Source organism: Doryrhamphus excisus, chromosome 9 (genome assembly GCF_030265055.1).
Source record: "Doryrhamphus excisus isolate RoL2022-K1 chromosome 9, RoL_Dexc_1.0, whole genome shotgun sequence".
Taxonomy (NCBI): Eukaryota; Metazoa; Chordata; class Actinopteri; order Syngnathiformes; family Syngnathidae; genus Doryrhamphus; species Doryrhamphus excisus.
In genome coordinates this window covers 2,338,535-2,358,580 of record NC_080474.1, presented here as the reverse complement: position 1 = coordinate 2,358,580, position 20,046 = coordinate 2,338,535, and the positions used below count along the sequence as shown (strand labels likewise).

The window sequence follows — 20,046 nt, the reverse complement described above, 5'->3', positions numbered from 1 at the left end:
TCTTTGACTTTGAACCTTTTTGGGACAGCTGGGATCCTCCTGGGGGGGGGGGGGGGGGGGGGGGTACTGTGGGGTGGGGTGGGGGGTACTGTCACGACAGGTTGTTTACATTCTTCCCTCTCCGGGCTTTAGTTTCCGTTTTGGATGCTCTTATTTTGTATTTAACTTCCTGCTTTGCCTCGTCTTCCTTTTGTTGTACTTATCAGCCACACCTGTCCCTAATTTCTCCTGTGTCTATTTAGTTCAGGTGTGTCAGGCACATTTCAGTGCAATAAACAATCACAGCAACCATGATTTATGATTTAATGTAAGCGTCTGAAGCAGAACGTACATTTTTGTATTAATTGTCCCATGACATCTGATGTCAGATCAAAGACGTCACACATAATAGAAACTCAACCTGACGGCGGGGCTGCACGGCAACCGAGTGGTTAGCACGCAGATCTCACCGCTTTCTTAATTTGCTACTTTGTTAGCTTCCTGGTGACCTTTTGTCACTGGCGTCGTGTTGTACTTTGTTCTGTGATGTCCTTCCGTTGTTTTTAAAGTACTTTTTTGACACCACTCCATGTGTGATCCCCCTACCTATCAATTTACAGGGATTTTCATTGCTCATTTTTTTTAGTGAAAGCACCACATCGGTATAAATTTAAAAAATAAGCATTTGTCACTGTCTTTTGGGGTGGGGGGTAGAATTCCACTTGTAATTCCACTTGCTTGTATTATATAATTCATGTTGAGGTTTCCTCGCAGTGACTGCTTACGTCCAAATTTGATTGACGTGATGCTGTCGCCTTCTGCATTAATCAGGATGTCTCATTTGTTTTTAACACGGCCTAATAAAATATCATAACATCAAGGAACCTGATCCGTTCCACTTGCAGAAAAGGCTGTTTCCATTGTGTTCATCGAACTGAAACACCAACATAAATGAATGATAGATATGTTCCTGAACTTATTTTTATTTGCCCGTTCTTGCTGATCCTCGACAATTTGGGGTACACTTTTAGGGTGTCTGTAGATTTGGATATGCAGCATTAAAATAAATACAACAATGTTAGAACTTTTGGGTTTATTTACAGATGACAAGTGTAGACAATACTCAGTTTTCAGGGACGGGGTCAAAAATAAATACCATGTACCGCTCATGTTATTGGGAAAACATTTTTAAGATAAAATCATTCGTTTCAGGGCTGCACAGTGGACGAGTGGTTAGCACGCAGGCATCACAGCTAGGAGACCGGAGTTCAGTTCCACCCTCGGCCATCTCTGTGTGGAGTTTGCATGTTCTCCCCGTGCATGCGTGGGTTTTCTCCGGGTACTCCGGTTTCCAATTTTTAAATCAAATCGAACAGGCTTACTTTCAGTTAGTAACAATTAAGCAAATAACTGTCAAGTACAATCAGCATTAATACTCAGATGAAAGATATAACAAGATGTGTTTACATTTTGTTTTATATTGCACAGAGAAAGAAAGCCCGTCTTTTCTTTACAGTATGTTGTCCCCCCAGGAGCCAGGCTGCAGTATGTGCAGAGTGACAACCAGTCTAACAGCTCTTCTAAACCAGGGATAGAACAAGACATAGATCAACGGGTTTAAACAGGAGTTTAGGTAAAACAGATAAATGGCATAGCTGGCAAATGAAGATATTATTTTGCTGTCACCTGCGAGAGAAACGCTGTAAAATGGACAGAGACACACGATAAAGACAAGGACCAGGACACCAAGAGTCCTGGCTGCCTTCAACTCTGATGTTTTTGCTCTGACAGAGACTGGATGTTGTAGTTTGACTGATGTAACATGAGAACGCATGGCTCGGGCCTGAGACACAGCAACCACAAACACTCTCGTGTACAGAGTAACGATGATGCTGAACGGAAGAATGAAGATCATTACAAGGTCAACAATCGCACCTTCAAAGTCAATGCCAATAACACACTCTCCATAGCAGGAATTAGCCTTTCCAGGATGAGTCAGACCATCTTTCAAGATGATGCTACACAGGAGGAGAGAAAAGAACCAACAGAGACAAACACAAAGCTGAACCCTTTTCACAGTGACTTTGGTGTTATAATGCAGAGGATCACAAATAGCCACATAACGGTCAGCTGATATCAGCACCATGTTTCCTACTGAGACAGACGTCAGTGAGACGGTGATGTAGAACCACAGAGAACAAAAAACATCACCAAGAGTCCAGCAGGATGTTCTCATGTAGATCCCACCAGGCCATACCAGGAGGCCCACCAGAAAGTCAGAGACAGCGAGAGAGAGGAGGAGGAGGTTGGTGGGAGTGTGGAGCTGCCTGGAGAAATAAAGAAGACAACATATGTCCTTAGTGGACGAAAGAGACTGAACATGAAAGTCAACAACAACCACAACAATAAGAATTGATTGATAAAAATGTTACATAATATAAATATATGCCTGAAGTGGGAGATTGAGATGATGACCAGCAAGTTGAGAACCACGGTGAAGATACAGATGATGCCCAGGACAACATTTAGCAAAACACCATCAGACCAATGAGACGTGGGCTTCCTGCAGGAGATGTTGATGAGTTGTGGAAAGCAGAACTCTAATCGGTCCTCCTTCTCCATCATCAAGAAGAAGAAGAGACAAACAGTCTCTGTTGTACATCTGATTTATGTGTTCAAGTGTCTTGGTCCAACCCATGGTACCTCCCCCAAGCAAATCCTACTGGCTCATAGTTTCAGCCTGAGTTAGTGTCGTCATTCAATGTAAAAGACCAAACATGTTTAGAGTATATGATAATAATGCATGTTATAATACAGTATATACCGTATGTTTATATACTGTAAATAAACACAGGAAATCAGTTCTCTTGCATGAAGCTTCATGGTCGCCGCATCAGGCCCGGACGCCGCCTGCCTCTCATCCGCCGCGGTGGGCCCCCTACAAGGGCCCTGCACATCAGCCAGCCTCGCCTGGCAATCCTGTCCTGGTGTCTCCCACACGGCAGTGGCCTTCTCCTCGACTCCCTGCCGGAGCCCAGGTTCTTCATCCAGGGCGCCCCCCTGAGGGTGCCTACCTCGCTCATTGTCGAGGGCTCCCCCCTGAGGGTGCCAACCTCACTCACCATCCAGGGCGCCCCCCCCCCCCCCCCCCCCCCAAAGTGCCTACCACCTCCGCCAACCCAGCCATTCCCTCCATTGCTTGGAGGGGTCTTGCTGGCTCCGCCGAGCCTATCGCCCCGGCCGTCCCCCAGAAGGGTCCCATCAGCGGCCCCCCACCACCCATCCCTCTTTGACTTTGAACCTTTTTGGGACAGCTGGGATCCTCCTGGGGGGGGGGGGGTACTGTGGGGTGGGGTGGGGGGTACTGTCACGACAGGTTGTTTACATTCTTCCCTCTCCGGGCTTTAGTTTCCGTTTTGGATGCTCTTATTTTGTATTTAACTTCCTGCTTTGCCTCGTCTTCCTTTTGTTGTACTTATCAGCCACACCTGTCCCTAATTTCTCCTGTGTCTATTTAGTTCAGGTGTGTCAGGCACATTTCAGTGCAATAAACAATCACAGCAACCATGATTTATGATTTAATGTAAGCGTCTGAAGCAGAATGTACATTTTTGTATTAATTGTCCCATGACATCTGATGTCAGATCAAAGACGTCACACATAATAGAAACTCAACCTGACGGCGGGGCTGCACGGCAACCGAGTGGTTAGCACGCAGATCTCACCGCTTTCTTAATTTGCTACGTTGTTAGCTTCCTGGTGACCTTTTGTCACTGGCGTCGTGTTGTACTTTGTTCTGTGATGTCCTTCCGTTGTTTTTAAAGTACTTTTTTTGACACCACTCCATGTGTGATCCCCCTAGCTATCAATTTACAGGGATTTTCATTGCTCATTTTTTTTTAGTGAAAGCACCACATCGGTATAAATTTAAAAAATAAGCATTTGTCACTGTCTTTTGGGGTGGGGGGTAGAATTCCACTTGTAATTCCACTTGCTTGTATTATATAATTCATGTTGAGGTTTCCTCGCAGTGACTGCTTACGTCCAAATTTGATTGACGTGATGCTGTCGCCTTCTGCATTAATCAGGATGTCTCATTTGTTTTTAACACGGCCTAATAAAATATCATAACATCAAGGAACCTGATCCGTTCCACTTGCAGAAAAGGCTGTTTCCATTGTGTTCATCAAACTGAAACACCAACATAAATGAATGATAGATATGTTCCTGAACTTATTTTTATTTGCCCGTTCTTGCTGATCCTCGACAATTTGGGGTACACTTTTAGGGTGTCTGTAGATTTGGATATGCAGCATTAAAATAAATACAACAATGTTAGAACTTTTGGGTTTATTTACAGATGACAAGTGTAGACAATACTCAGTTTTCAGGGACGGGGTCAAAAATAAATACCATGTACCGCTCATGTTATTGGGAAAACATTTTTAAGATAAAATCATTCCTTTCAGGGCTGCACAGTGGACGAGTGGTTAGCACGCAGGCATCACAGCTAGGAGACCGGAGTTCAGTTTTACCCTCGGCCATCTCTGTGTGGAGTTTGCATGTTCTCCCCGTGCATGCGTGGGTTTTCTCCGGGTACTCCGGTTTCCAATTTTTAAATCAAATCGAACAGGCTTACTTTCAGTTAGTAACAATTAAGCAAATAACTGTCAAGTACAATCAGCATTAATACTCAGATGAAAGATATAACAAGATGTGTTTACATTTTGTTTTATATTGCACAGAGAAAGAAAGCCCGTCTTTTCTTTACAGTATGTTGTCCCCCCAGGAGCCAGGCTGCAGTATGTGCAGAGTGACAACCAGTCTAACAGCTCTTCTAAACCAGGGATAGAACAAGACATAGATCAACGGGTTTAAACAGGAGTTTAGGTAAAACAGATAAATGGCATAGCTGGCAAATGAAGATATTATTTTGCTGTCACCTGCGAGAGAAATGCTGTAAAATGGACAGAGACACATGAGAAAGACAAGGACCAGGACACCAAGAGTCCTGGCTGCCTTCAACTCTGATGTTTTTGCTCTGACAGAGACTGGATGTTGTAGTTTGACTGATGTAACATGAGAACGCATGGCTCGGGCCTGAGACACAGCAACCACAAACACTCTCGTGTACAGAGTAACGATGATGCCCAGAGGAAGGACGAAGACCATTACAAGGTCAACAATCACGCCTTCAAAGTCAAGACTAACAAAACACTCTCCATAGCAGGAATTAGCCTTTCCAGGATGAGTCAGACCATCTTTCAAGATGATGCTACACAGGAGGAGAGAAAAGAACCAACAGAGACAAACACAAAGCTGAACCCTTTTCACAGTGACTTTGGTGTTATAATGCAGAGGATCACAAATAGCCACATAACGGTCAGCTGATATCAGCACCATGTTTCCTACTGATGCACACGTCAGCATGACGGTTATGGAGAACCACGCAGAACAAAAAATATCTCCAAGAGTCCAGCAGGATGTTCTCGTGTAGATCTCACCAGGCCATACCAGGAGGCCCACCATAAAGTCAGAGACAGCGAGAGAGAGGAGGAGGAGGTTGGTGGGAGTGTGGAGCTGCCTGGAGAAATAAAGAAGACAACATATGTCCTTAGTGGACGAAAGAGACTGAACATGAAAGTCAACAACAACCACAACAATAAGAATTGATTGATAAAAATGTTACATAATATAAATATATGCCTGAAGTGGGAGATTGAGATGATGACCAGCAAGTTGAGAACCACAGTGAAGATACAGATGATGCCCAGGACAACATTTAGCAAAACACCATCAGACCAATGAGACGTGGGCTTCCTGCAGGAGATGTTGATGAGTTGTGGAAAGCAGAACTCTAATCGGTCCTCCTTCTCCATCATCAAGAAGGAGAAGAGACAAACAGTCTCTGTTGTACATCTGATTTATGTGTTCAAGTGTCTTGGTCCAACCCATGGTACCTCCCCCAAGCAAATCCTACTGGCTCATAGTTTCAGTTAGTGTCATCATTGAACATAAACAATATACATGTTTATAATATATGTTCATTCATTCATTCATTTTCTACCGCTTCTCCTCACGAGGGTCGCGGGGGTGCTGGAGCCTATCCCAGCTGTCTTTGGGCGAGAGGCAGGGTACACCCTGGACTGGTGGCCAGCCAATCACAGGGCACATGTAGACAAACAACCATTCACACTCACATTCATACCTATGGACAATTTGGAGTCGCTAATTAACCTAGCATGTTTTTTGGAATGTGGGAGGAAACCGGAGTACCCGGAGAAAACCCACGCATGCACGGGGAGAAAATGCAAACTCCACACAGAGATGGCCGAGGGTGGAATTGAACCCCGGTCTCCTAAGTTTCAATTAAATACTTTGGGCCGTATTCAAACACTTGGCGGGCCGCATGTGGCCCCCGGGCCGTAGTTTGCCCACCCCTGAGCTACACCCTTGTCAATCATGTTTATCTTCAGGACTAATGTTTGATGTCTTGAGATACACCATAAATGGTGTCCATATTCCCTCAAAAACATGTTTTTTTTTTCATTTCCGTGTTCATGTTACCCTTTTACGTGGAAGACCTACAAACGTCTGCTTTGACCAATGACCACATGAATTCTTCATGTTTTAATCTTGCGAGATCTTGTGTCTCGTGACACCATTAAGTCTTCAGAAGAGGTTTTACAGACTAATGTCGACTCTCGTAGCAATACAGGACAAAGTGTCCTCATTGGAGCCTCCCTAGTAAACAACATTTGCAGGGAAAATGTGTCCTCCAAGGTTGCAAGGGAATTTGTGCAATCTAATTCAAGAGAGCCGTCAGAGGATTGACTGTGCATACGATTTTGAAAAATGTTGAAAACCAGGATATTAACATACCACAAACTGATTGGAATAAATTACCTTTCAGTTTGACCACACAGGGCCACAGGAATCTGGACCAAATGGAATCAAATACTGCTTTTTCACAATGAACTGTACGTATATTGGTAATGGTAATGGTAATGGTAATGGTTGTATTTCATATGAACATGCATCAGATTACACTTGAGTGCATCCCATAATCAGTTCCCAGTTCCACATGTCCAAAAGGAGTAGGAAGAAGCAAAGCTTATTAAGTCCTACCCCTCCATCTGGTACTTTTACAATCAGTAACTGTTACATTTGTTCACTTCCTGCTTTCCTAATATAATTTAAGTGTTTTTAATTTTTTTAATGTTGTTTTATGTATGTATGTATTTATTTATTTCACGTACTGAAGTACGTTGTACAAGTACGTTGTGCAAGTTTTTTTTTTTTTTTTTTTTTTTTTTTTTTTTTTTTTTTACGAGTACCAGGTGATATGAGCATCCAATGCCATAATGTGTACCATAGTAAGTGTCAATATAGTGATATATATAGCATATCATGACTGGTTGAAGACCCTTCATCCTTGTATTTAGCAAACATCAACTGCTTGTATTGTTTCTTGAATTGGCTCATCGTTGTGCATTGTTTGATTTCCTTACTCAATCCATCCCATAGTTTGATTCCACATACTGAAATGCTATGGATTTTTAACGTAGTCCTAGCATGGAAGTGTTTCAAATGTACTTCTTCCCTGAGATCATATTTCTCCTCTCTTGTAGAGAAGTATTGGATGACATTTTTAGCTAATTGCTTATTTTTAGCCTTATGTATTATTTTAGCTGTTTGAAGATGAACTATATCAGCAAGTTGAAGTATTTGTGATTTTAGAAATAAGGAGTTAGTATGTTCTGTTCTGTAGGCAGCATTATGAATTATCCTTACTGACCTTTTTTGCAGTACATTTAGCCAGTGAAGATTGCTTTTATAGTTATTAGCCCATATTTCCACACAATAAGTAAGATATGGTAGAACCAGAGAGCAATAAAGAGAAATATTATTATGATATTATAAGAGCAATATTGCCATGGGCTTTAGTAAGAAGAACACGGTGAAACAGGACATGATGATTTCATGAGGTCACAAGGTCACAATTAATGACTGCCATCAGGAATTAATCTCGGAATAAAACATTGACATCAGCCTCATTTAGACGTTGGACACAGAAGATTAGCAAAAAGCGTCATGTCTACTGGGAGAACCAGCAATGTTGTTGTTGTGTTTTCTTCACACCTCTGATTGCAGCCTGGTGTCATCATCGTACGCCAAGGCATGCAGGTGTGAACCGGCGTCCTCCGAGAGCGTCAGGGCACCGCCATTAGTCTGCAGGACTGACTGGCACGTGGGAAAACGGACGTTCTGAAGGAAGATGTTCATGTGGGAGATGACTCTTGAGTTTTGGAAACAAAAAATCGGTAAAAAAAATGGCTGTGTCTGAACTGGAGCGCTTCCATACTAAAGATGGAGTGGAACCGTGGTTTATGTCTAAAATCTGTTCCAAAAAAACATAACGAAACCAAATCTGTTTTTCTCATGAGAAATAATGCAATCAATCCGTTTCAGACATCCGGAAATATTAGTACAGTAAACCTCGGATATATCGGATTCAATTGTTCCCACTGGTTTTGTCTGATATAAGCGAAATCCGTTATATGCGTATACCGGAAAATGTCAGTTTTACGCATATATCGGATTTATATCCGGTATATGCGTAAATCGGATTTTATCCGTTATAAAAAGGCACTTCCTTGACTATGTTTCCAATGTACCTGGACGCGCAGGCAACGCTGCAAACGCTGCAAATGACGTCGTATAGCGGCCTGTCACGATTCGGCGAATCGGAGCGCCACGATGCGGCCATCCGATATATGCGAGGGAAATTTCATGGAAATGCATTGGAACGGGACTGGAGATTTTGTCCGAAATAGGCGAAATCCGTTATAAAAAAATCCGATATATGCAATGAATTTTTATTGGAAATGCATTACAGAAAAATTGGTTCTTTTTTATCTGTCCGTTGTGAGCGAATTTCCGATATATCCGAGTCCGATATATCCGAGGTTTACTGTATTAGACTATAATTTTATAGACAAAAAATAACGTGAAACACATATAAATGAGGAATGAAATGGATGAAAGAACAGTCAATAGTCACGTATACATGGACACAAATATTCAAATTTCATTCAGTTTATTTGCTCTAACGGAAAGAAAATCTGTGTATACACCTCATTCCCAAAGAAAAGTGCCAATCCGAATGAATATATAATGGGATTCACGGGGGTGGAATATTCCTTTCCCCAATCCGATTGAGGTATCTTGTACCCGCTCAAACGGGTGTTTTTCTTCTTCTGTCGTTTATTGGCGGTTGGCAAGCAGCTTTGGTGTGCATTAGCTCCATCTGTGGAACAGAATCTAAACCCTTCTATACGCCATTCACAAGTCCACTTTTATTCAAAAAGAAAATATATATTTATTATAAAACATGTCCCCAGTTTCATTATAAAATATTAGCAAGATTGAATTTTTGATTGAATCTTTTCCTGTTTAAGTTTTTCCAGCGTTCAGACGTTCTTCACTTTTAAAAATGGAGGCCAGCAATCGGCACTGGACTGCTGCGGAAAGTTTGTTTTTGATTCAAACTAATTTTTGGACAAAGGAAAAACTGGCAATACGGAGTTATTCCCCACTCGGGGAAGTCGGTATCACGTGATGTTTACGTTTTACTGGGCATGCCTCATTGACTATTCTGGTTGATTATAGCGGCGCATGGAGACAAGAGATGGGAATATTCCTTTCCATGGATACCATTGTTTTCGGAAAAGTCATTCAGAAAGATTCCATTCGGAAAGAGGATAAACTCATGTAAACGTGGCTATGGATGTTTGTTGTGGGGTCTTTTGTGACCTCTTGGATGAGTCATCGCTGTCGACCACTCCTGGGAAGGTTCAACACTTCCCTGTTTCCGCCATTCCTGGATCATGGCTCTATAATGACATCACAATGGTTCAGCCCGACATGCACATATCTGACATGAGAAGTTCCTCGCTTAGTGTGACGTCATGCTTGGAAGTTCAGGAAGTGGGCAGGATAAGGGATGAGGAAAAGAAACGGGAGGAGGAGAACGAGGGACGGAGACACCGATAGAGAGGCTGGACCAAGCCTCATGCGAAGATAAATTGAGGAACTTCAAGAAGAAAGCTGCCAGAGGACCAGCTCCTCGGCTATTCTCCCTGACGATGGATCCGGAGGACCAATCAGAATTCTGCTTTCCGCAGCTGATCAACATTTCTTGCAGGAAGCCCACATCTCAGTTGTCTGAAAATGTTCTTGTCTGTGTTTTGATGTGTATCATCTGTATCTTCGCTCTGATTCTCAACCTGCTGGTCATCATCTCAATCTCCCACTTCAGGCATATATTTTTATTCTGTCATTTTCCAACATGTTTATCACTGAAACGTTGCATCTCTTGTGTTTGTCTTTTAATTTCTTCTTTGTCTCCAGGCAGCTCCACACTCCCACCAACATCCTCCTCCTCTCTCTGGCTGTCTCTGACCTTCTGGTGGGCCTCGTGGTGATACCGTTTGATGTCTACTTGAAAACATCCTGCTGGACTCTCGGTGATGTTCTTTGCTCGCTGGGGTTCTACTTGTCATTCGCAGTGACGTCGGTCTCCGTAGGAAACGTGGTGCTGATATCAGCTGACCGTTATGTGGCTATTTGTGATCCTCTGCATTATAACACCAAAGTCACTGTGAAAAGGGTTCAGCTTTGTGTTTGTCTCTGTTGGTTCTCTTCGTTTCTCTACTGTAGCATCATCTTGAAGGATCAGCTGACTCATCCTGATGGCTACATTTCCTGCTACGGAGAGTGTGCCTTTGGTGGTGTCTATGAGACAGGAGTTGGTGACCTTGTTGTGACCTTCCTCCTTCCTCTCAGCATCATCGTTACTCTGTACACGAGAGTGTTTGTGGTTGCTGTGTCTCAGGCCCGAGCCATGCGTTCTCATGTTACATCAGTCAAACTACAACATCCAGTCTCTGTCAGAGCAAAAACATCAGAGTTGAAGGCAGCCAGGACTCTTGGTGTCCTGGTCCTGGTCTTTATCGTGTGTTTCTGTCCGTATTACATCAGAAGTCTGGCAGGTGACAAAAACATCATTTCTTATGTTCCTGAATATGCTGTTTGTTTTTATTATTTTAACTCCTGTTTAAACCCGCTGATCTATGTCTTGTTCTATCCCTGGTTTAGAAGAGCTGTTGGACTTGTTGTTAATCTGCACATACTGCAGCCTGGCACTTGTGGGTACAACATACTGTAATACTGGATGGTCACCCTGAAAACAACTGTCCTCTTCGTGTTATTGAGTAGTAAAATTCAATGTTAGCAGTTCCATGTGTTGTTTATGACGATGAAAGCATTGTGTTTGTACAGTTATGGTTTCCTTTCAAAGAATCGGTTCAACCGTCTAATACAGGGGTCTCAAACTCAATTTACCTGGGGGCCACTGGAGCTACGGTCTGGGTGAGGCTGGGATGCATCAGGTTTTCCCCCCAACAAAAACACATTTATTAAAAACAAAAAAAATTAAAAATGCTTTTGCTTCTGCTGTACCCTACACTTTTTCAGTGCTTTGGTTCCGGTTTTCCACAAGAAAAGCTCAGATAAAACATTCCATTGTTCTCATATCTTAATTTTTATTTTTCTACACAAAATAATGAAACTAATAAAAAATATAATAATAAATATAATAATAAAAATAAATAAACAATTCAAGAATAAAGAAAATTAATCAATCAGTAATAAATGAATAAAATAATTCATTCATTCATTCATTTTCTACAGCTTATCCTCACGAGGGTGGGACTTATCTCAGGTTCCTAACCACCGTCGATTCTAGCACCCTCTAGTGGACTTTACAGTATTACACCCAAACACCAGCAATGGAGATTTTCATTATTTTAGACGCAAACATATTTAAAAGTAGCGGGGTGTTTGTTTTTACGACTAAATTTTATACATCAGACATGAATTATTACTACTTTTAACTGCTTTGAACATACATACGTATTTATGCATTTTAAACAGTTTTTTAACCATGTCAACTTATTGTAACCAGGGATTACACAACGCAGGGATCAGCAGGTTTAAACTGGAGGCAAGTCAAGCAGATTCCAATCCAATCCACTTTACTTATATTGCACATTTTATAAACAGAGTTTCCAAAGTGCTGCACAGACGAGTACTAAAAGATCAAATAAGAAATAAAATAGTATATTAAAAACAAGAAGCAAAGCAATAAAACTATAAAAAAAATAAAACCAATTAAAATAAAAAGAAACTAAACTAAAAAGATGCAGGATAAAAGTTGGATTTAAGACGAGACTTAAAGCTTTCGATGTTGGGGGCCTTTTTTACTTGGGACCGGAGAGAGTAGCTTGGGGGCAACCACAGAAAAGGCTCGGTCTCCCCTGGTCTTAAGTCTCGTCTTGGGCACCACAAGTTGGAGCTGGAGTTTGGAGAGTAAATTTGGATGAGGTCCGAGATGTATTTGGGGGCCAGCCCATTCAACACCTTAAAAACAAACAATGAAATCTTAAAATCAATCCTAAAGCGAACAGGCAACCAATGCAGGGAGGCCAGAATTGGGGTGATGTGCTCCCCCTTTTTTGGAGTTCTGGACTAACTGTTAGCGGGAGAGAGACTTTTGGCTAATTCCAGAGTAAAGTGCATTACCGTAGTCCAGACGTGATGAAATATACCGAGTATATTTTGCAGATGAAGAAATGGCCAACCATTGTGGTTTACACAATGCTGTTGGAATATTTCAAAGCTATTTTATGACTTTTTCTATCACAGAATTGAACAGTCTGCTTCCACTTTTTTGTCTTATAAAAGGCTCGAGCCTAAAATCAGTATCCGGATCAAAAAAGATCCGCTGTGGCGTCTCCGTAATCAGGAAAAAGCCAAAACAAACAATCCACAGCAAGTTAACGCATCACATAAATCAACAACTAAGCGCATAACTTAAAACTCTTACTTCCAAATGCCCGTAAGGCATGCTGGGTAGTCCAGTTGCAGCTGGTACATACATATGTGGGAATGATCATCATAATCACAATAACGAAGTCAAAGGTCACCAGCGGTTGACTGCCATCATAAATTCAACTTTGACGTCAGGCTTAGACGTTGTACGCAGACAAGCGACACATAGCAACGCATAGCAACACATAGCAACACACAACAACAGTGCAACAATGTTGTTTTCTTCGCACCTCTGATTGCAGCCTTGTTTCATCATCGGACGCTAACGCATGCACGTGTGAATCAGCATCCTCCGAGAGCTTCGCATTAGCCTGCAAAACACTCTTGATTGACGCTCGGGGACCGACACTCTGGAAGGGAACGCACGTTCCTGTGGGTGATGACCGTCGAGGGTTGTTGTTGTTGTACAAGTTTGGACGTCTATTCGAAACAAAAAAATAAAGATTCATATAAGTTTAAGATAAGCCAGACTCACGTTCTCGATTTTGCTCTATTTCGGTTTGTATGGCATTTAAAGTGACTTAGTAAACTCGTTTTGTAACGTTGATAAGACGGCTCAGGTTGGTCACTGTCGGTCTTTTTATAGAAATATAGCAACTTCTGATCAATCCATGTTCATTCATTCATTCATTTTCTACCACTTATCCTCACGAGGGCCGTGGGGGGTGCTGGAGCCTATCCCAGCGTGTGTAAATATAAAATGAAGATAATTCATTGATTCATTCATTCATTTTCTACCGCTTTTCCTCACGAGGGTCACAGGGCTGCTGGAGCCTATCCCAGCTGTCTCCCCAGCTGATACACCCTGGACTGGTGGCCAGCCAATCACAGGGCACATATAGACAAACAACCATTCACACTCACATTCATACTTATGGACAATTTGGAGTCGCTAATTAACCTAGCACCCCGCCTCTCGCCCGAAGACAGCTGGGATAGGCTCCAGCACCCACCTGCCGCGACCCTCGTGAGGAAAAAGCGGTAGAAAATGAATGAATGAATAATTAACCTAGCATGTTTTTGGAATGTGGGAGGAAACCGGAGTACCCAGAGAAAACCCACGCATGCACGGGGAGAACATGCAAACTCCACACAGAGATGGCCCAGGGTGGAATTGAACCCTGGTCTCCTAGCTGTGAGGTCTGCGCAGGTCTGAGTAAAAATCTAGCTATAAATAACTTAGATGGGTCAACAGATAATGAACAGAAAATGTTGTTCATGTACACCAACAGCTTAGCGACTTCTTTGTTTGACACAGTTGACCATGTGATGCTAATTACACAAGTTGGGTAAAAAATTGGGTAAAAATTTCTGGTACTGCTCTAAACTGGATCAAGGAGGACAGGAAGTACTTCACTGGAATTGGTAACTGTGTCCCAGACCAAATAGCTGTGACCTGTGGGGTTCCCCAGGGATCAATCCTCATGCCGCTATGGTTTATTATGTATGTGTTGCTTTAGTTGGCACGGCGGTCAAGTGGTTAGCGCGCAGACTTCACAGCTAGGAGACCAGGATTCAATTCCACCCTCCGTCATCTCTGTGTGGAGTTTGCGTGTTCTCCCGGTGCATGCGTGGGTTTTCTCCGGGTACTCCGGTTTCCTCCCACATTCCAAAAACATGCTAGGTTAATTAGCCACTCCAAATTGTCCATAGGTATGAATGTGAGTGTGAATGGTTGTTTGTCTATATGTGCCCTGTGATTGGCTGGCCACCAGTCCAGGTTGTACCCCGCCTCTCGCCCAAAGACAGCTGGGATAGCGTCGCTGGGGGTTGCTGGAGCCTATCCCAAGGGTTTCTTCAGAATAACACGCTTACAATTTTTGTAGTATTCTAATTTCAACTACTACTATTTTGTCGGATGTTTCCAGGTTACGTCATGATGTCATACCTTCCGAAACGTCAACACATTTTGACCCAATAAGACTTGCTTGGGGGACGAACGCAGGGCTGGAGAACAGTAGATGACATATATAAGAGAGGTTTACACAGGAAGCTGGGAGACCTCCAGCCTCAGAACTTTACTTCTTCCTCATGATGGAGAAGGAGGACCAATCAGAGTTCTGCTTTCCACAACTCATCAACATCTCCTGCAGGAAGCCCACATTTCATTGGTCTGAAGGTGTTCTTTTCACTGTTCTGCTGTCCATCATCTGTATCGTCACTGTGGTTCTCAACCTGCTGGTCATCATCTCCATCTCCCATTTCAGGCACTGTATTTAGGTTCAGGAATTGTGCAACATTTGTCAATGTGTCCTTGTGGTTGGCGGCGTCTTTTTAAACATTGTTCTTCAAATGCTTTCGTTCACTAAGATGATATGTTGTCTTTTTTATTCTTCTTTATTTCTCCAGGCAGCTCCACACTCCCACCAACCTCCTCCTCCTCTCTCTCGCTGTCTCTGACTTTCTGGTGGGCCTCCTGGTATGGCCTGGTGAGATCTACATGAGAAGTTCCTGCTGGACTCTCGGTGATGTGCTGTGCTTCTTGTATAACTCCATGTCCTTGATAATCATGTCTGTCTCAGTAGGAAACATGGTGCTGATATCAGCTGACCGTTATGTGGCTATTTGTGATCCTCTGCATTATAACACCAAAGTCACTGTGAAAAGGGTTCAGCTTTGTGTTTGTCTCTGTTGGTTCTTCTCTTTCGTCTACTGTAGCATCATCTTGAAGGATCAGCTGACTCATCCTGGAGAGAGTATTTCCTGCTACGGAGAGTGCGTCGTCGGTATGGATGTGAATACAGGAGTTGTTGACCTTGTTGTGAACTTCATCCTTCCTCTCGGCGTCATCATCACGCTGTACATGAGAGTGTTTGTGGTTGCTGTGTCTCAGGCCCGAGCCATGCGTTCTCATGTTACATCAGTCAAACTACAACATCCAGTCTCTGTCAGAGCAAAAACATCAGAGTTTAAGGCAGCCAGGACTCTTGGTGTCCTGGTCCTGGTTTTTCTGGGGTGTTTCTGTCCCTTTTATATCGTGGCGCTGACAAGTGGACATAAGAAAATGACTTTGTTTGTAAAATATGTTCTTTATTTGTTGAATGTCAACTCCTGTTTAAACCCGTTGATCTATGTCTTGTTCTATCCCTGGTTTAGAAGAGCTGTTAGACTGGTTGTCACTTTGCAGATACTGCAGTCTGGCTCCTGGGGGGACAACATTATTTAGCGCAGAACCCCTAAAACAAGCTTCCTTTTCTGTGTGAAACTGAAAGTCAATAGATGTTGATTGTAACATTAGCTTGTTCATTTTAAATTCTGTTTTGCTTAAAAATTGAAGCTCAAATAATAAAGATGAGTGTGTGACGTCTGGGGGGGTGGGGGGGGGGCGCTGGTTCCATTCCACCTGGTAGAGGTAAATGGTGAGAGCAGCCCGCTAACACTTGGCACAATGCTATACACTGTCATGTATAAGTTTCACTCATAGCACATAACTGTGGTGTGTTCAAGGACCATTGAATAAAGTGCAGAAAAGCTGGTTTAAACCGAAGTCGTGCAGTAATTTGTCTATTTGTGTGTGTGCATGTGTGTTCCAAACAAGTCCAACAAATGACACATAGTACACCCACTAAACAGGCACATACAGTATTTGCTACAGAATGAAACAAAGGAATAAATAATAAGTGTCATACTTATAACAATATAGAAATATTGTGAGTAAAAATAGAATTAAATAACACAATAAACCACAAAACTAATATAAATATGCCTTCCAAGTAATCTGAATATTTATACATTCATTCATTTTATACCGCTTATCCTCACGGGCATGCTGGAGCCTATCCCAGCTGTCTTCAGGCAAGACGCAGGGTACACCCTGGACTGGTGGCCAGCCAATCACAGGGCACATATAGACAAACAACCATTCACACTCACATTCATACCTATGGACTAAAAACTAAAATCATGCTGTTTGCTAACAACAGAAAGCACACATACCAGCAAATACAAATAGACAGTGTAGACATTGAAAGGGGGAAGGAAAATTATATTTTAATATTGTATGGTCATATCACCTCATACTTTGGTATGTGACATAATTAAAATTAAAATTAAAATTAAAATTAAAATTAAAATTAAAATTAAAATTAAAATTAAAATTAAAATTAAAATTAAAATTAAAATTAAAATTAAAATTTTAAAATTAAAAAAATAATAATTTTAATTTTAATTTTGCTTTTTTTTAATTAAAAAAATTTTAATTTTAATTTTAATTTTAATTTTAATTTTAATTTTAATTTTAATTTTAATTTTAATTTTAATTTTAATTTTAATTTTAATTTTAATTTTAATTTTAATTTTAATTTTAATTTTAATTTTAATTTTAATTTTAATTAATTATTTAAAAAAAAACTTAAATGATACTACGTAGAAAGGCAGGAAGTGAACAAATGTAACAGTTACTGATTGTAAAAGTACCAGATGGAGGGGTAGGATTTAATAAGCTTTGCTTCTTCCTACTCCTTTTGGACATGTGGAACTGGGAACTGATTATGGGATGCACTCAATTGTAATCTGATGCATGTTCAAATGAAATAAAACCATTACCATTACCATTACCATTACCATTACCATTACCATTACTTGTAGTTGTGGGATTGGCTGCTTTAAAACTGGTTTAGCTGATTTTGCCTTCTCTTCCCTTTCAATGTGGGTGCCTCTCTTCCAGGCATGTGAACTTTGACCTCTTCTTTCATGTTATTGTTCTGCATCCTCTGTTTTATTTTTTGTCTGTGTACGATTTGAGAATGCGGTTCTCCATAATTTCCTCCCTTTAGGTGTATCATGACGTTTGAGGAGGACACTGCTGCTATGACGACATCATAAACATACACCCAATAACAGTTTCTGCTTGGGGGAGGTACTCTAGGTTGGATGACAACAGATGACATGTATAAGAGTGAGGTTTAGACACAAAGATGTCAGAGCTCTCCACTCTTCTTCTTGATGATGGAGAAGGAGGACCAATCAGAGCTCTGCTTTCCACAACTCATCAACATCTCCTGCAGGAAGCCCACGTCTCATTGGTCTGAAGGTCTTCTTTTCACTGTTCTGCTGTCCATCATCTGTATCTTCACTGTGGTTCTCAACCTGCTGGTCATCATTTCAATCTCCCACTTCAGGTATATATTTTTTATTCTGGAATTGTCCACCATGTTTGCCAAATAGTGGGCAATGTCTTTTCACCAAACTTTTCAGCACACTAAATATGAATGTTGTCTTTTATATTCTTCTTTCTTTTATTCTTCCAGGCAGCTCCACACTCCCACCAACCTCCTCCTCCTCTCTCTCGCTGTCTCTGACTTTCTGGTGGGCCTCCTGGTGTGGCCCGGTGACATCTACATGAGAACTTCCTGCTGGACTCTCGGCGATGCGCTGTGCTTCTTGTATAATTTCATGTCTTTTGTAATCATGTTTGTCTCAGTAGGAAACATGGTGCTGATATCAGCTGACCGTTATGTGGCTATTTGTGATCCTCTGCATTATAACACCAAAGTCACTGTGAAAAGGGTTCAGCTTTGTGTTTGTCTCTGTTGGTTCTTCTCTTTCGTCTACTGTAGCATCATTTTGAAGGACCAGCTGGTCCATCCTGGGAAGTACATTTCCTGCTACGGAGAGTGTGTCTTTGTTATTGACTATTATGCGGGTGTGGTGGACATTGTTGTGAACTTCATCCTTCCTCTCAGCATCATCATCACGCTGTACATGAGAGTGTTTGTGGTTGCTGTGTCTCAGGCCCGAGCCATGCGTTCTCATGTTACATCAGTCACGATACAATATTCAGTTAAAGCAAAGAAATCAGAGCTGAAGGCCGCCAGGACTCTTGGTGTCCTGGTCCTTGTCTTTCTGGTGTGCTTCTGTCCGTATTACATTGTTACTCTCACAGGTGATAAAATAATCATTTCAACGTTTGCTCAATATGTTCTTTATTTGTATAGTTTGAACTACTGTGTAAACCCGTTGATCTATGCCTTGTTCTATCCCTGGTTTAGAAGAGCCGTTCGACACATCGTCACCCTGCACATACTGCAGCCTGGCTCCTGTGAGGCCAACATTATTTCCAGTTAAAGCCTTCCTTTTCTGGGTGTGACTTAGAAATGAATGTCAATGTTTGTGTTAGCTACCACATTGAACATGTGTGACTAAAACATGAAAATAAAGTGTGTAAATATCAAATAAAGATAATTGATTGTGCCTTTTAATTCTCATACTACGTCCTTAGAATACACAAAGGAGACTTTCAAATAGAAAAAATATGATCTTTATTTGCATCCCTTGATGAAGCAGATGGACTTAAGTGTTTGTCCGTTGTGATATTTAGATCATCGGGCTCGAACCAGCGAACACATACAAGTACATACATATGTCTACAAATTCGTGGTTAAGCTGCATTAGCCAGTGAGCTAAACGGAACAGGCTGTCAATCAACTGTGCTGGAATATGTCAGGGAACCGGAGTACCTGCAACCTCCACACAGAGGCGCCAGAGCGGAGATTCAAACCCTGAACTAACAGCTCCAAATGAACTGATATGTCAATCAAGTTAAAAGACACAACATGACAATAGTCTCTTTAATAGTAGCAGAACAATACAATCATACAGTGAGCATTCAGGTGTGGAGTTCAAAGACATCACGTAATTTATGCTAAGTTTACTTGTTGTCAGTGTATTTTCTAGCATATTTAAATATAGCGAATTGTACGTCCAAATTAAGAGTGGAAAAGTGAGTGAGAATACCCACTTCATGTTTTTCTTGTTCGTCACGTTTATTTACACACACGCGCGCGCATTAGAAAGGCGTTTCTATGATGATCGGAGTGTCCTTGAATGCATCTCGTGGTTTCCAGAATGAACGGACTAGAGGAGTGTGCCAGAATGAAGTTCTAAAAGAGTGTTGGACTCTGTGGGACTGTGTGGGGACGCTCCACGGTGCTTCCAAGGCATTCTTGCTCTGGTGCTTGTGTGTGAATTACACCAAAAGTTAACATTAGTAAGTTAGTTAGTGGCATTAACGAGTTATTTTACATAATTAACATTATTAGAACCCAGTAGACACAAAATAACCCGCCAATAGTAGAGTCACTTGTTCTTTGTTTACATCACATTGGCAGGCCC

The 20,046-nt window shown here is 41.7% G+C and overlaps 4 protein-coding genes across 13 annotated transcripts in view; 2 read left to right on the top strand and 2 right to left on the bottom strand.

The window, feature by feature from the left end:
• The window catches only part of LOC131135736 (trace amine-associated receptor 13c-like), a 29,682-nt gene extending 13,449 nt beyond the window's left edge, over positions 1-16,233 (top strand). For 4 of the 9 annotated variants that reach the window (XM_058081982.1, XM_058081988.1, XM_058081989.1 and 1 more), the window contains exon 4: positions 10,393-11,359. In XM_058081982.1, the coding sequence (XP_057937965.1) occupies positions 10,393-11,209 (817 nt within the window). In that variant the 3' untranslated portion in view covers positions 11,210-11,359. Of the gene's footprint in view, positions 1-8,133; positions 10,301-10,392; positions 11,360-15,282 lie in introns of those variants that run through there. The other 5 variants (XM_058081986.1, XM_058081985.1, XM_058081991.1 and 2 more) reach the window with 3 other exon arrangements.
• LOC131135743 (trace amine-associated receptor 13c-like) lies at positions 1,077-2,792 on the bottom strand. Of its 2 annotated transcripts, XM_058082003.1 has the most exons (3): positions 2,429-2,792; positions 1,666-2,306; positions 1,077-1,559 (listed from the first exon to the last, which is right to left on the bottom strand). In XM_058082003.1, the coding sequence occupies exons 1-3, from the start codon at positions 2,602-2,604 to the stop codon at positions 1,393-1,395; spliced, it is 984 nt and encodes a 327-aa protein (XP_057937986.1). In that variant the 5' UTR covers positions 2,605-2,792; the 3' UTR covers positions 1,077-1,392. The 2 variants fall into 2 exon arrangements, with proteins under 2 accessions (XP_057937986.1, XP_057937985.1); XM_058082002.1 differs by having other exon boundaries at positions 1,355-2,306.
• LOC131135744 (trace amine-associated receptor 13c-like) lies at positions 4,553-5,861 on the bottom strand. The gene is made up of 2 exons (XM_058082004.1): positions 5,686-5,861; positions 4,553-5,563 (listed from the first exon to the last, which is right to left on the bottom strand). Exons 1-2 carry the CDS (start codon positions 5,859-5,861, stop codon positions 4,747-4,749), a joined length of 993 nt encoding a protein of 330 aa, XP_057937987.1. The 3' UTR covers positions 4,553-4,746.
• Positions 16,234-17,877: 1,644 nt separating the features above from the next.
• LOC131135922 (trace amine-associated receptor 13c-like) lies at positions 17,878-18,999 on the top strand. The gene is made up of 2 exons (XM_058082343.1): positions 17,878-18,053; positions 18,183-18,999. The coding sequence occupies exons 1-2, from the start codon at positions 17,878-17,880 to the stop codon at positions 18,997-18,999; spliced, it is 993 nt and encodes a 330-aa protein (XP_057938326.1).
• Positions 19,000-20,046: the final 1,047 nt, after the last annotated feature.

What these genes read in the sequence shown, in the direction of transcription:
- LOC131135743 (XM_058082002.1), bottom strand. Translation starts at nt 2,604, where the DNA reads ATGATGGAGAAGGAGGACCGATTAGAGTTCTGCTTTCCACAACTCATC. An exon ending in ATCTCAATCTCCCACTTCAG is followed by an intron (nt 2,307 to 2,428) that starts GCATATATTTAT and finishes TTATTTCTCCAG; the next exon opens with GCAGCTCCACACTCCCACCA.
- LOC131135922 (XM_058082343.1), top strand. Translation starts at nt 17,878, where the DNA reads ATGATGGAGAAGGAGGACCAATCAGAGCTCTGCTTTCCACAACTCATC. An exon ending in ATTTCAATCTCCCACTTCAG is followed by an intron (nt 18,054 to 18,182) that starts GTATATATTTTT and finishes TTATTCTTCCAG; the next exon opens with GCAGCTCCACACTCCCACCA.
- LOC131135744 (XM_058082004.1), bottom strand. Translation starts at nt 5,861, where the DNA reads ATGATGGAGAAGGAGGACCGATTAGAGTTCTGCTTTCCACAACTCATC. An exon ending in ATCTCAATCTCCCACTTCAG is followed by an intron (nt 5,564 to 5,685) that starts GCATATATTTAT and finishes TTATTTCTCCAG; the next exon opens with GCAGCTCCACACTCCCACCA.